Source organism: Serinus canaria, chromosome 4, assembly GCF_022539315.1.
Source record: "Serinus canaria isolate serCan28SL12 chromosome 4, serCan2020, whole genome shotgun sequence".
Taxonomy (NCBI): domain Eukaryota; kingdom Metazoa; phylum Chordata; class Aves; order Passeriformes; family Fringillidae; genus Serinus; species Serinus canaria.
In genome coordinates this window covers 43,624,210-43,637,933 of record NC_066317.1, presented here as the reverse complement: position 1 = coordinate 43,637,933, position 13,724 = coordinate 43,624,210, and the positions used below count along the sequence as shown (strand labels likewise).

Here is a 13,724-nt window from a genome sequence, read left to right as displayed (position 1 = left end):
TCATAGTTACCTGATGTATTAAACATATGTAGCTCACCAAAATCCACTGCATATTTTGTTTTTCAGTAGATATGGTTTTTCTCTCTAAGAGGCAATACATAGTTAATGTAAATATATCCAAAAGAAGTCTCCTCTATTTGACCAAGGAAGTTTAGATTGTATCATTTTCTTAAAACATTGTAATTTATTCTATAAATGCCTTGCTCACTTGTCAGATCTAACTTCATGCTAGTTGCAAAACTTCATAATCTGTTGAAAGTTGGATGTTTCCATACCCTTTTATGGAAAAATGGACTACATCACATTATTGTGCATGGTAAAGACATGAATGAATCTGTGGAACTCCAAAAAGGGTCATGAAAACCTTTGCAATTAATATATTTCTTTTATCAATGACAGCCCCATGAAAGGAGCTCTGAGAAAAATAAGAGGAGACCAGCTCTTAACTCCTAACATCTACCAAGCAAGGAAACTCAAAATAGGCCATGTAAGTGTGGGGCTGAAGCTTGAAACAAAGAGCTGAACTATGCATTAACAGCAAGAACATGCTGACCTTAGGTCCACTCTGCTCCTCCTTGCCTGAGAACCAATGTGCTGGATTCCTGTTGGGCAAAAAATGCTGACTTACTCTAAAATTTGGTGTCTAGTGTTACTGTAAACACACACTGCTTTTACAGTTCCCAGCAGAGCACTCTCTGCACCAAGGTTATGTGATCTTTATGTGCCTGAAAGATAATAAAAGATGTTAATGGTGGGGACCTCTCTTAGGAATGGTAGCCCTTAGCAAGAAGAGGAAGGACAAGAGCATGGTAGTATATCAACAGTCTATGTAAAAACATAGTTTGATTGTGAATGTGTGCTATAACTTTGGAAATGCTAAAGGACTGACAGAAAAGTCAGTTCAGCTGGAGCAGATTTGGGGCACCAAAGCAATGGGCATATTGCAGGTTGGAGAGTGACAGAAGGAAGTGGAACAGAGGCAAGTCACATGTACCAAGAGTCCAGATGAGGATGTCAGTGCAGCTCCTAGAGGCCAGCTCAGCAAACACGAGGCTAGAAGGGGAGATGTTTAGTCTGCAAAGGACAGTCTGTAACAGCCTCAAATTTCTGAAGGGACTCCAAAGTTTCTGTTAAATAACAGAGGCTGCTGTAGTGTTATCTGAATGGCTGTGTAGACACATAGTCCTAATTCTTGGTCAGTTAGAATGGCATATTTTAGTATTTAAATACATTTTCCATACCAAATTCTCTAAGTCTTGTGCAGCCTCTTTAAGGCACTTATTTCCCAAGACACCAGCAGCAGAAGGCTGCTACAAGAAATATTTAATTCTTCAAAGTCTTTTTGCCTGTGTCCCTTATTGCACCAAACTGTCCTCTCATATGGTACTGGGGCAAATGTTTGCACAGCTTGCTGAAAGTCAGCTCATTAAAACAACATAGGGTAAAAAATAGACCTAATATGAATCATTTCAATGATCCAGTTTACAGCAAATGGTTGAATTCCTGAACTTAGAAGGCAGTGGAATAAAGTTGGGGATGCAACACTGTGACTCACCTTCAAAACAAAGCTCTCTTTCAGGCAGTTACAACTTTCAATCTATTTGTGCTAAGGTGAATCACAGTCTGGCCCACTGAATACATGAAGAGGGATATATATATTTTGCAAACATAGAAGATTCATGCATAATGAAACCCAGGAATTATTGCTTGAACTGTAAGCCAGACTATAAATTCCATTTAAAAACTGACAGCATGCATTTGAACACAAATCCACATTGAGATACATAGCTAAACAATTAGGACAACTTTTAGGGATGCCTATCTCAACATTTCAGGTAGACAGACTTCCTAGAGGTGACTGAACACACTACAGCAGATTGCTGTAACACCAAGAGATGAAAAATGAAGCATAGACAATGCAAGAATGTGGAGAAAAGTATTCAACTCCCCTTGAAGAGCTGCATGTTCTCCAATTGGTGAGCTATTCTGCAGGAAATATGAGATAATCAAGCGTGCTCACCTGGCTGTACGTTGAATAAACGCTCAAAAAGAACCATGAAAAAATGCATAGAGGAAAGGTAGACAAGGGATACAGGACATCCACTTTATGAGAATTAGCAGACTATTGGCTGCTATATATGCTAACAGAGGAGTGTGCTTGTGAGCCTTTGTAGGTGCTACTGAATGAGGAACTTTCATTCCAGGCTTTGGTTCAGACTCTAAGTGTGCTTTCTGGTCAGCTCTTGCTGGGTGGAGAGTTTATGACAAATAGCCCCAGGGGAACTAGATTTCTTTCCTAGCTGTGGGGAAAAGGCTTGAAGGAATGAAAACTCACCAAAGTGAAACTATGAATGAAATGAATTGTTGAATAGGTGTCAAGAAAACTTTAGCAGTAGATGGTAGAGACAAACTTAGTTTGACAGTTTATCATAGACTGAATCATTGCTTTCTGATGATTGTGCTAGTGAATATGAGAATGCTCTGAAAAATGAGCTGGAAAAACTCCCCTATTCAAGTGACACAACATGACCTACAGTAAGATCCTAAGCTATTCAAGATGACTGGACTTAAGCCAGAAGTATATATCACAAAAGTAAGGAAAGTGATTCAAGAAAAAGAATGCTGGGTTTGTTATTTTTGTTTCTGTGTGAACTAACTAAAAAGAATATTAATAAAAAGTACTGGATACACTATGAAAAACTAGTTGGTTCATTTAAAAAATTTACCTATCCTAAAAGCATTAACTGTCCCTTAGAATGAAAATGTGAGTTCACAGTCAGAGGTCTGGCAAGCTAGTTGAGGTCAGCTTTGGAACTGGAGGCTGGAAACAGCACAGGCCTTCCTTGGGAAAATCCATCCGGAGATGTTTGGGGTAAGGCAATGAAGACAGAATGGCTTGGAGAGGAGCATAGAGTTGAAGAGCCTGTGGATAGGAGTCCAGCTCAATCCTGATTGTTGAAATTGGAATAAAAGTCCCTATTTTTTATGAAATTCATTTGTGTGTTAAATAAAAAAAGTCACAAAATGCCCAGAATAAATTAGAAGGGTGCATAGGAAATGTAACAAAGTGTCAATAAAAATCAATCAGTGACCTACAAGGCTTAGCACATTCCTTCATGAGTTAATACTGCTCTCACACTGCAGCCTAACCTACAGAGTAGGGTCTATCCTTTCACATCTAACTCTGAAAGATCACACACTACTAGGGAAGAAAAAATACTGTATTGCATTTTCAAAATTGGGAGATATTAGAGAAATGATGCTAGTTTAATCATAATGGTACACCTATTTTCTGATGTCATTGGAGAGCAGAAATATGCCTCTTTGATTTTCTTACCATAATCTACTTGGATGCTCTTCAGGAATAAACCTTAATTTAAATTTTGGCAGCTTTTAAATGTCAGTTTGGTCTTAAGTGCTCCTCTGAAGTTACTTTATCCCTCAGTTACAGTTATATAGGGTCAGCAGATGGTCTGTGTGTTAACACAGGGATTTTCCTAATGTCTGGGAATATGAATTAGCTTTTTTTTGATCAAGGTAACTTACTCCAAAATTTTTACCATTTATAGCATAAACAGAGAACACAGCACACTTTCTTGTTTCTTTAAGGACAGTTCTATGAATGGGTGAATGTCTAATTGCTGCAGACTCAGGAAAGTAATATGCTTTTGAGCTCACTTGACAGTCACTTGACTGAATCAGTGAAATCTCCTGCTTATCAGTGAGATCTGCTGTTCAAAGGTCCATTAGAAATAAAAGCAAATTCCATCCTGACTCCTGCTGTGTGAGGACATTGGTAAGGCAGTGCTTACTCAGTGTTGGTAGGGTCAGGATGTTAAAAGAGGGGTGGTTTTCTACTGAATTAATGTGGAGCCCTGTACCTGAGCTTCTGTATTCTCACATGTCACACCCATGTAAGGCTTTCTAAAGTTCCATCAGTTTGTTGTTAGGTTGGTGACAGAGTGAGCATTCATGCAGATAGCAATTTGCATGCAAGGTATAATTATGGCTACAGCGACCTCCACTTCACCTTCCAATAACTCAGCATGGTTTGGGAGTGATAGATGAGTAGCCAGGGCTGAGCAGTGCTCAGCATGACTCTGCCCATGGCACAGGTTTGTCCCAGAGCAGGGGGAGTGTTGGAGCAGCAAGCTCTGGTACAAAAAGCCGCTCTACAGGGAGCATAATCTGGGGCAGCTGCTAATGCCTACCAGCTCACTGTCAGCCACACCTTTCTTCACAGTTATGCCAGGGATTACCATAATTGTTTCCCTGCCATTTAGGCAAGCAGCTGGAGATCATTTGTGCCTCACTTTCCAGGTACTTGTAACAGAGCAGCAGGATAGCTAATTTTCACTGTTTTTTTATTTTTTTTCCCTCCTGAACTAGTAACTGTTGCATGACAGGTAAACAATTAAAGCAAAAGTGCAGTTATCAGATCCAATTGTCTGCAAACAAAAGAAATTTAATTTCCTAAATCTCCTTCGCAGCAGCTCAAACATAAAACCTTGAAGGCAGCTTGTCAGAAGGAGGGAAGGTGGAGAGAAGAGGTAGGTGAAAGCAGTGGTTCAAGTTCTTATGCTAGAATTTCACTGAGGTGTATTTTCCATGCATTACAAGAGGCTAAAGATTGTTCCACAGAGAGGAGGATTTGCTCATAAATTTTTATTTGAATCCTCTAAGTAAGGACTAAACCTGGAGAAGTCTGTGGTAGACAAAGGATGTCAGAATGAATTAATCTCTTTGAACTTTTTGATCAAGACCTCTCAAGGACAGCAAGTGTGAATCTCCTACCACTGCTGGTTTCAAACACTTCCTGGATCTTTTTATCTTCCAAGCCTTCATGGGTCTTTTCTAGAAAACTACTGGATAACATGGGCCGAAACTCAAGCAGGAAGAATAATAACTAAAGAACTGGGACAACTCTGTGCTGGTCCTTGAGTCCTTCTCTTGTTTAATTTGTTTTTCCAGATGCTGCTGTGTGACTGTTCTTGAAACAGGTGCCCTTTAAACCTTGGTGACTGGTTGTGTGCACTTCAAATTATTTTGTTATTTAGCCCATACCTTCTTCTGACAATGAAACAAACCTTTGTGACTCAGCCCACAGCTGCTGTAAGAGAGAAAAAAATCCCAATTTTGTAACTACTTTGGTTGTGCTACTTTGTTTCTGTGATTATTATATTTCTAAATCTAACTTCTGGATTTCTAAGTAGAGAGGCAAACAGTACTCATGAGCAATTGTGCAGCACTATATAGGAAAGAGCCAGAAGGGCATACAGGAGACAATTATTTTCTGGTTGTCTGCACTGTGTGAATTTAGCTGATACTTAATTCAGATTTTAAGCAGTGCTGCTTGTGAATGGTTCATGGCAAATAGAGGATTTTGGAGCTGGAGTGTGTCTAGACTTTCTTCTATTTCATAAAAACAGCTAGAAGTCTACAATAACAAAAAATGTACCTCTCTGTTATCTTTGACAATTACAATTTTTGATCTCACTGAAACCTAATAAAATAATTGTCCATACTGCAGCATGCTACAAAGATACATTGTCTTTTTTTTTTAAGTTGCTTAATTTTTGAGGATTTATTTTGCTCTGTTTAGGGCAAGAGTTAAGGAAGCTTAAATAGCATATCTCAGGAAATGAAATTATCACTATATCTTTAGGTGAATTGGAATGCTCTTCCATTGGAATTGGAATGGTCCTAAGGGAGAGGTTTAATTTAGAGTCATGGGAACTGGTGAACAAAGAACCAAAAAGCATAAAACCCCAACACAGATGAAGCGAAGATTTTCCAGATGTGGTATTTTTTCTGTGGATCAGTAGAGTTAGCTTAACTTACTTAAGCTATAATGACTATTTTGAGAAAAAAACCCCAAAACATGGCTCATTTCTTATCTCTCAGTCTTTTAATAGAAATAAATGCAATTTACTTTGCTGAAGATTTTTATCTAGATTTGCTTTATGAAAAGACGTCTGTTTCTTATTGTCTTAGTTTGTCTATTGTGGCATACATTATTGCCTCTCTGGAAATGCCTTTGAAATGTGTTGCAAAAGTTCATACATGTAGCAACTTCTTAGATTGGAAACTTTCTTGGTTAGTTTTCCAATGTTCATTTCCTCATTAAAGACAAAATGATGCCAAGTTTTGATGACAACTGTAATATATATATATCTTTACAGTTTTTAGTATGTTCTTTGGTTATGTTTGTGGTTTTATATTCTTATGAGATGCACTCATATTTTTAACTTTGCTATTTACTAAGTTGAAGAATTGCATTGATTTACTTTATTCTAATCATGGGTTGGTTTTCTGTAAATTGTAAGATCCCTCTAGCTTTTGATAGAAAGTTTCCTAACATCTAAACATCTTTTGCTGTTGCTGTATAAGTTGTATAGGATTCTTAATTTGATGATGGATAATTGGTGCCGTTTCCTGGGGGAAAACCATGCCTCTTAAAAAATAAAAGAAACACTCATGCAATAAAAGTATATTCAGTGTACATATTAGGACTGAATATTCAGTAGACTTTTGCTACAAAATACCAGCTTTGACCCATTAAAATCAAACTCAGTATTTAGAGAATGTATTGCATCACTAATTTGGCATTCTAGGCAAGTTTTGATTTGGTATACAGAGGGTTATGATTTCGGTAAGTCCTGCAAAAGTCATTGGTAAGAACTTTTATTAATTTTATTGAAGAAAGTGTTATATTAATTAATTTCTCTGTTACTAGTTTGTTTAGTTGTTTTTTCTAAAGCTGTGTATAACTTTAGCATCTGCAGTCTACTGAGGTGAGGAGCTCCACAGCTCAGTTCTAGATTGTCTCCCCCTGTTTGTTTTGAATCTGCCACCTCTATTTGATGTCTTCTCATTCTTTTACAGGAAAAGACAAGCAAATGCACATAAAAGTCAAATGTTTATCCAAACAGAGGGATAAAACATGGACAGCTATTGTACTGGGAGACAAAAATAGATTAGGTGCAAAAACTAACTGTTGAAAAGAATGGCAGGTATTAAATCTGAGACTGAAAAAGCCAGTACCATTTCCAAGCTAGGAGAAGAAAATCCTACTCTAACTAGTTTGCCAGGAACAGTGTCTTCTAGATCATCCATTGTTATTGTCTGATCCTGCAACAGCTCATTGAATGGCTGCCAAAAGACTTTTTCCTACAAATGCTAGGCTGGATCCATGGTTCAAAACACAGGGCCAGACTTGAGTCCTAAGGGCATTCTGTATAAAAAGCACTAGCCTGAAATCTTCTAAAAGGGGGAAAGAAATTTTAAGAAAACTATATAGTTTTCGTTTTTCAGTCACTAATTCATTGAAGATGATGAATTTGTACCTGGTAAAATTGATTAACCTGATACACATGCTAAATTTGTACCAGACCAGGTATATGGGTTACAAATGTGGAGCAGACACTTGCTGAAGGCACACTTGTGCTGACACAAAAAATGTTATCCCACTCACAGACAGTGTGAGCTATACCATCAAAACAAAGCCCTGGCATTTTGTGAACGTTCTGCGGTTTCATCCCTCTTTTGAGGGATGGACCTACAGAATGGTAACTACATGAGAAAAATATTTCTGGTGTATTGATGGATTGTTCTGTAAACAGTATTTTATGTTAACCAATTCATAGATGAACTCTTGACTAAAATATCAGTCTTTCTTTTTCTTCCATGCAATATGAAAACATATTCCAGGATAACACTGTAAATTAGACACCTGCCTAGAAGATGTTATGGCTTATTTAATTATTTTCCTTGTCTTTTAACAGATATTTCAACTGCTCTTCTCTAATTTCAAGCCCATATTTTGATATGTGTTAAAATCCATGGTTACTTTCCTCTTTGCCTTTCAGTTCAACACATAGGCACTACTAAGATATGATATACCTGGCTAACACTCTGAAACTGGTTATCAAATATTTCCTTTCTTTTAGGCCAACATACAGCTGCAGCTGCAACTCAGTCCAGAATTGGCTGGGTTTTAAATTAATGGCCTTCCAAATGAATTAAAGAGAATATTCACATGGAAAAACTTTCAGAGAAATAATTTTAGACTGGGATTTAGCAAATCTCTACTTCCAAGCTTAGTCCAAACTCATGTAACTAGAATGATCATCTGCAGGAATAACTCCTTGTAGATTTATAGTTTAGAAACCATTTGGTAGTTTTGTTTATCAATAAACTTTTTTTTTCAGTTACTTTTTGATTTGTAATACTTATAAATTAAGCAACCATTTCAAGTAGGTATCTGATTCTTTCCTAAAAAGTGATGAAGGGGAAATTCACTAACAGCCAAAATTAACACAGCAGTAGATTGACAGAGGTAATAAAGAATGAAGCAGTGACTGACTTTGCATACATGAATTGTAGACTGGTGCATTTTAAAGACCATGGACATCTATCACATATTAGAGAACCAGTATTTGATTCAGTTGCCATTTCCTGATATGTGCAAAAGCAATCTTATTTTACAAGAGTTTTTGGGGAGAAGATTTGAGAAAATTGTTAAACTGGATGACTAGATATCAGAAGCTATTTAAAATCTTCAGGATGATGAAAAATGCTTTTTATTAGTGTAGTTGGTATCTTTCAGTTTATAGATAATAAAAGGTCTAGCTGCTCAGGCTGAGCACACTATGGGCAGAAGCCACAATTCTCTCAAACATGACTTGCTAGAGCAGAGGACAGAGCACAGGTTGACATTTCCATCAAGGAAAAAAGAAACCCCAGTCTGAGCCCCCTGTGACACTACTGTTACATCCTACAGACCTAATGCAGAACCACCTTGCTCTGCCAAGGATGGTTCTGCATTAGGAAGTCACTTTGCCTCCAGGTGTGCCTTGTCCAAAGTGTGCTTTTGGGTGTCTCTCACCTGAGTTTTCAGCATGTCCTTAGAGGAATGTAAATAATCATGTCACAGAATCACAGAGAAATAATCATGTCTTCTTATCAGACATCAAAGGACTCTCTCTTTTCCCTAAGAATTTCTGAATAGCGACTTTTTATTCTAGTAAAGTCAGCATGTAAGTACCTCAAGTGTATAAGGAACAAAAAACAAGCTCATGTTCCAGTGGTTTGGAACTGAAACTATATCTTACCTTTATTTTTTATCAGACAAAGAGAGGTTATCTTGTAACACTTAATTTTAAGTACGCTAAGCTCTTCTTATTAAACATGGTTAAAATTTTTCAACTTATTTTGGTTCATCTTCAACAATTCTGAAACAATTCAGCAGTTCAAGCCCTACTTTCAAATATGAACACAGGAGCACAATATATTCCAGATGTTTTGAATGTTATCTAGGAACCCAAAGAAGCAAAGAAGAGTATCTTACATTTTTCAGAAATGACTAGGTATCATCATAATTTTGTGCCACGTGCAGACTTTACTGCCCAGAAGTAACCTTGACAGGAAATTGGTGCAAAATTAGCAGCTTGTTTTTCATCTTCAGGTACCTAAATAACTATTAAAATTTAGTCCAAAGTTAATTTTAAAATTTGGCTGTTGGCATCTCAGCTTTGCAGAAAATGCCTCTATTTCTGGACACTGGAAAAGAAAAACCATCACCTGATTTCCAAATCAACAGTCACATCATTACTTTGGAAACCACGACCTAATGACTGCATGTCAGTATTAATTAGGACCAAGTGAACTAGTTTATAGTTCATTTGAATCAACACATGTCTTTGCCATGAACTCAGTCTGAAGAAAATTAGCCTAGAAATAACTTGATTATTTGGTTATCAGCATTCTCTGTTACACTTGTTATAGCCAAAAAAGGGAAAAAAGAGCAACTTGATCATGTTTGATTTAAAAGCTATTTTAGAATGTTTCTGATGTCCAAGTCAAAAAGAGACTGCAACGTGGCCTGGGTAATATAAATGCTACTGAGTCACTGTGTAACTGATACCTAACTTTAGACTGAGAAGCCACTTGATTAAAATTAATTATATGACACTAGCCAGAATATACTGAGTACCAGTGTACAATCTGTTTGATGGTGTACTAAAATCTAAACATATTATAATTACTTATAATGTAATACAAAATTGAATTTGCTGCAAGTAACAAGTTTGTGGGTCTCCTGCTCTATTTTCTGTTTTGACAACAAAGAGCACAATTTCCATGATATTTTTCTTTGTAAGCTGGGATTTTACAGTCTGTAAGGGTGGATAAATAAATGATAAAAACTGGTTGGAGAGGAGCTCTATGGAAAAAGCCCTGGGGTGTTGGCAGACAGTGAGCTGTGCATGAGCCAGCAGTGTGCCCTGGCAGTAAAATGAGCTGGCAGCAGCCTGGGATGGGTCAATAAAAGCATGGCCTGTAGATGGAGGGAAGGGATTATCCCTCTCTATGCAGTATTTGTGAGACCACACCTGTAACAGTGAGTCCAGTTTCAGGATCCTCCGAACACAAGAAGGACATTGATAAAAGGGATGTGCAGGGGACAGCCACCAAGAGGGTCAGGGTCTGGATCACTCAGCCCGTGAGCTGAGGCTGCAGGAGTTGTTCAGCCTGCAGAGATGGCTTTTGGGGTCCTACCAGCAGCTCCCCAGGACTTCACAGTAGGCAACAAGCAGATGGAGCTGGGCTCTCCATATTGGGCATGTGATGATGACAACAAAGGAGACAAGAGGCATGAGCTGAAACCAGAAAGGACCAGGTTGGGCATCAGGAGAATGACTCTGTGGAGACAAGACAGCAGAGGAGCACGTAGCCTACAGAGGTTGCACAGGCTCTCTTCTGGGAAGTTTTCAAAACTGGACTGGACTAAGACTTGAGCAATCTAGTCTGAACTCAGGGCTGGCCTGCTTGAACAGACAGTTGGAGAAAGAACGTCCAGAGAGAGCTGTTCTTTGAATAACTCCTTGAAGAGAGTTATTCTTTGTTTAACTGTGTTTCACTAATAGGTGATGAAGTCTGTTATATGTTCTTACAATATATCAATCTGTGATGAAATATTAATTATATCAAATATCTTTAAAATAATTAAATGCTAATTCTTGGGGTGTTTTATAATGACATAATTTGTGTGATGAAAACAACTTGTATGAAATAGGGAAGCACATTTTGCCTTAGAAGCACATTGGATTGAAAGGTTTAGCATGACGTCTGGGAGCAGTAATCATTCAGCTGGTATTATGTAGAGTTTTATTCCTATCAGGGAACTATCTTGATTTGAATAAGGTAATTTTATTACTTAAGAAAATACATTAAGCCAGCAGAGATTTGATTGCTCACCACTTGGGCACAGCTTGTCTCCTCTAAAATGAAAAAGGACATATGAATATTTATCAAATAAATATTTAAAGTTGTTTCCACAATTAATGAAGTCATCAAAGAGCCTAGAAAGCTATTATAACTAAAAAACCATTTAAGATTATGTTAAAGTATATGTATGTATAATACAATGTAAAAATTATGGCCTAGCCTTGTTACTAGCCTGAAATAATTCAGTTAAGCTTCTTTTTCTAAGCATTTAAAGATGTAAGAAAATGAGATTATATTAAAGATATGAAAAAATTAAACTCCTTTGAAGATAAAAACAGCATATTTTGACTTAAGAAGCTCTTCCAAAAAATGTAAAAGCAGGTCCATACTAATGGCCCATACTTTGTCCACAAAGCAGGTGGGAAAAGAAAATAGCAACTTACTAGGGAATTTTATGCACAACAGGTTCTGCTAGTTCCCAGATACTGCAGATGCACTTAATCATTATAAAACTTTTTAATGGAAATAGTTTTAGCCTTCCATAAAACACCTGTTTTCCTGTCCAGGCTGGTACCTGAACTTTTGTGTCCTTCTCCAATGGTACACAGCCTTCTTATCACTGGCTCCCCTCAGAGCACATTCCCAATACCTGGCCCTAATCTGCAGTCTTTCAGTCTAGCAAAAATAATACACTAGAGGCAACCAGGAGGAGTTTTAGGCATCATCCTGTTTCTAGTGCATTTAGTATGGTTTAAAGGGGACTTTTATATAGAAGCTGCAGTCCTAGGACCTCCTGGTTCCTCCAAAACCAAAAGAAAATGGCAACAGAAACTTTGGCTTCACACAGTGCTATGTGGATTTTAGAGTTTGTATGTTTATGTCCACATGCCAGTGAATATGGTATGACTTTTAAAAGTGAAGTGATTTATTCAGAAGAACAACTACACTAGTGTGTGGTTAATAAACCACTAAAAATCAAATACCGAAAATCCTGACACCAGCTATTTTACTGCATTTAGAAAAAAATAAAGAAAACCAAACAACCAAAAATATTAGGAATCTTAGCACGAAAGTGCAGCTTTCAGTATCTATTGGCATCATCATTTTTTCTAGCAATAAAATGAATAGCAATGGAATAAAAAGATATCTATTAACATCTATTAGTTTTTGGCAGCCATCCATGCATTTTCTAGCAGAGCTTCTATAACTTTTTCAGTATGACAGATTGAAGCATGTGTGCTCCCCTGACATTGTTATTTAGAAAACAAACACCAAATTTTATAACTGTTGCAACATTGACAATAAAAGGATTACCTAACTAGAAGCTAGTACTTCATACTAAGGTCTCACAAAAACTCTGGTAGGACTGTTCTTCTAAAACCAGATAAAACTCTTGCTAAATGGAACAATTAATAATTCATTTTGCCTAGTTTATTTTACAATACTGGCTAGAGCTATTGTAAGGTAGCCAGAAAACTAGTAACTGTGCCAATTACCTTGTATTTCTCTCCAGTTTATGTGGAAATTGATATCTTGTAGCCAAATTGAATTTTGTAATGCTTGCTCTAGGTTCAAAACAGTTTATATATGCATGAGCTCTTAATGACTTTATGAAAACAGAGCATCTAGTGAATGCTGCTCAGAGAAAGAATTGCTTTCTCTGGATCTAGAATAAGTTTGTAAAATCTAGTGAAGATTTCATATTTTTTTCCCTTTTGATTAGAGCTGCAGTTAAATGAAATGGAATGAAAAGACCTGCACCTAATGAGCCAAGCATTTGGTCTTTTATGTGCCTTGTTACATGATAGTGAACCCGTCGTACTGGATTTTCCAGGTCCTCCTGCTGTGAATTCTCACAGACTGCCGACCCACCTTGTCATCACTCCATCACCTCCTGCTCTGTAGCTCATCTCACCATGGGGCTGTGCACCAAGTGTCCTCTGCTGCCTGACACTGACAATAAGAGCCTGTGAGAGGAAAAATCCTGCCTCTTTAATAAGGCCTCTTAAATAATCTCTGTAATTGTCTTCCTTCTGAATCAAAAGACAGCCAGGAAAGTTAACACCAGAGGAGAATAGAACCTGTACTTCATTAAATAGTGTCCTTGCCAGCAATCTAGAATAGATGCAGGAACAAAAAAAAAAAATAAAAGAGTTGTTCACTGCTAGGCCCAGATTTTAAAACTGACACCGGGAGCTTTCAAGAACTGTATGCTGGCAAAAGATCCACTGATGCTGCTGTTTTTTATTGTGCTTTGTGTTTTATCCTCTTGTTGTCTTGCTGATCATCAAAACACAGATGAGAAATGGGCTATCAAATCTGTTGTACTACGTATCATGGTCTGACACTTTTATTTGTGCTGAAGTAGATCTCTCTAACCTACCAGTTAGACAGAATACTGAGATTTACCCAAAAAGGCTGTGCACTTTTCCCAAGGTATATTTTTAAAGCACAAGGGAATATTTTGATAGAGTCATGAAAACTCAAAAGCATGTTCA

General features: G+C 37.4%; 1 protein-coding gene across 6 annotated transcripts in view; it reads right to left on the bottom strand.

Moving 5' to 3' along the window:
• DLC1 (DLC1 Rho GTPase activating protein) overlaps positions 1-13,724 on the bottom strand; it is a 217,037-nt gene that overhangs the window by 111,482 nt on the left and 91,831 nt on the right. Inside the window, exon 6 of one of the 6 annotated variants that reach the window (XM_030238973.2) lies at positions 13,068-13,193. The exons of the other annotated variants lie outside the window; for them this stretch is intronic. Coding sequence (XP_030094833.1) covers positions 13,138-13,193 — 56 coding nt within the window. The 3' untranslated portion in view covers positions 13,068-13,137. Of the gene's footprint in view, positions 1-13,067; positions 13,194-13,724 lie in introns of those variants that run through there. 6 annotated transcript variants of the gene reach the window in all.